Source organism: Penaeus monodon, chromosome 20 (genome assembly GCF_015228065.2).
Source record: "Penaeus monodon isolate SGIC_2016 chromosome 20, NSTDA_Pmon_1, whole genome shotgun sequence".
In the NCBI taxonomy this organism is placed as follows: Eukaryota; Metazoa; Arthropoda; class Malacostraca; order Decapoda; family Penaeidae; genus Penaeus; species Penaeus monodon.
In genome coordinates, this window is record NC_051405.1 from 24,736,147 (window position 1) to 24,736,982 (window position 836).

The 836-nt window shown below is 41.0% G+C and overlaps 2 protein-coding genes across 2 annotated transcripts in view; both read left to right on the plus strand.

Moving 5' to 3' along the window:
- LOC119585730 (RNA polymerase II-associated protein 3-like) overlaps positions 1-836 on the plus strand; it is a 49,814-nt gene that overhangs the window by 31,919 nt on the left and 17,059 nt on the right. The gene's annotated exons all lie outside the window — the stretch shown is intronic.
- LOC119585726 (protein SPT2 homolog) overlaps positions 1-836 on the plus strand; it is a gene marked incomplete at its 5' end in the record, with an annotated part of 1,634 nt that overhangs the window by 208 nt on the left and 590 nt on the right. Inside the window, 1 exon segment of the mRNA XM_037934417.1 lies at positions 1-595. Within this exon segment, the coding sequence (XP_037790345.1) occupies positions 1-595 (595 nt within the window).

The window sequence follows — 836 nt, forward strand, 5'->3', positions numbered from 1 at the left end:
TGGGCAAGTTGCCTCCAGAGAAGAAGGAACCAGAGAAGTCCAAGGAGAAGGGACAGAAGAATGAGCCAAGTAGTCAGGAAGAGAAAGCAAAGAAGGATGGCGAAAAGATGGTTGGGAAGAATAAGCCTCCAAGTAAACTGCAACAGGCACTGGAGAAACCAAAGCCTGAACCCAAAGTGATTGACAGAAGTAAGTACTTTGCAGTTCCAGCAGGGGCCAAACCACGAGAACTTCCTCAAAGCAGGGACTCAAAGCCTTCCCAGAATTCTAAACAGATGCCTTCCAAGTCCCAAGACAGCCGAGCAGTCTCAGCCAATGATGGCAGACAGCAGAAAAACAGAGAGTTTCCTCCGAGAGACCTCAAGCCCCAAAAGTCCCGAGATTTCCCACCAAAAGACAAAGGACGTCCATTCCCTCCCCCAGACTTGCATCGACGACAACCCCCTGGTCCATCGCTCAAGAGAGGTCGAATTGAGAGTGATTCTGAAGAGGAGTATGACTCAGAAATGGATGATTTCATTGATGATGGGGAAGAAGAATTGGATTACTCAAATGAAATCAAGAAGATGTTTGGATATGATAAGAGCAGATATATGTGGGTATCATTTGTTTCACTTGTACATTTTTCCATGATGCTTAGCTTTTAAGAAACTGACAGTTTTTTCTTTTTTACTTTGCACTTATATGTAGAGATAGTTATTTCTCTTTTATTATTAGATATAAAATGTGATACTTAATATGGAAAGAGACACTGGATATTTTTTAAAGATTATTTTGAAACACAACTTATTCATTTTCATAGTTTTTCTGCTATTTTTTGAGGCACGAGATATTTG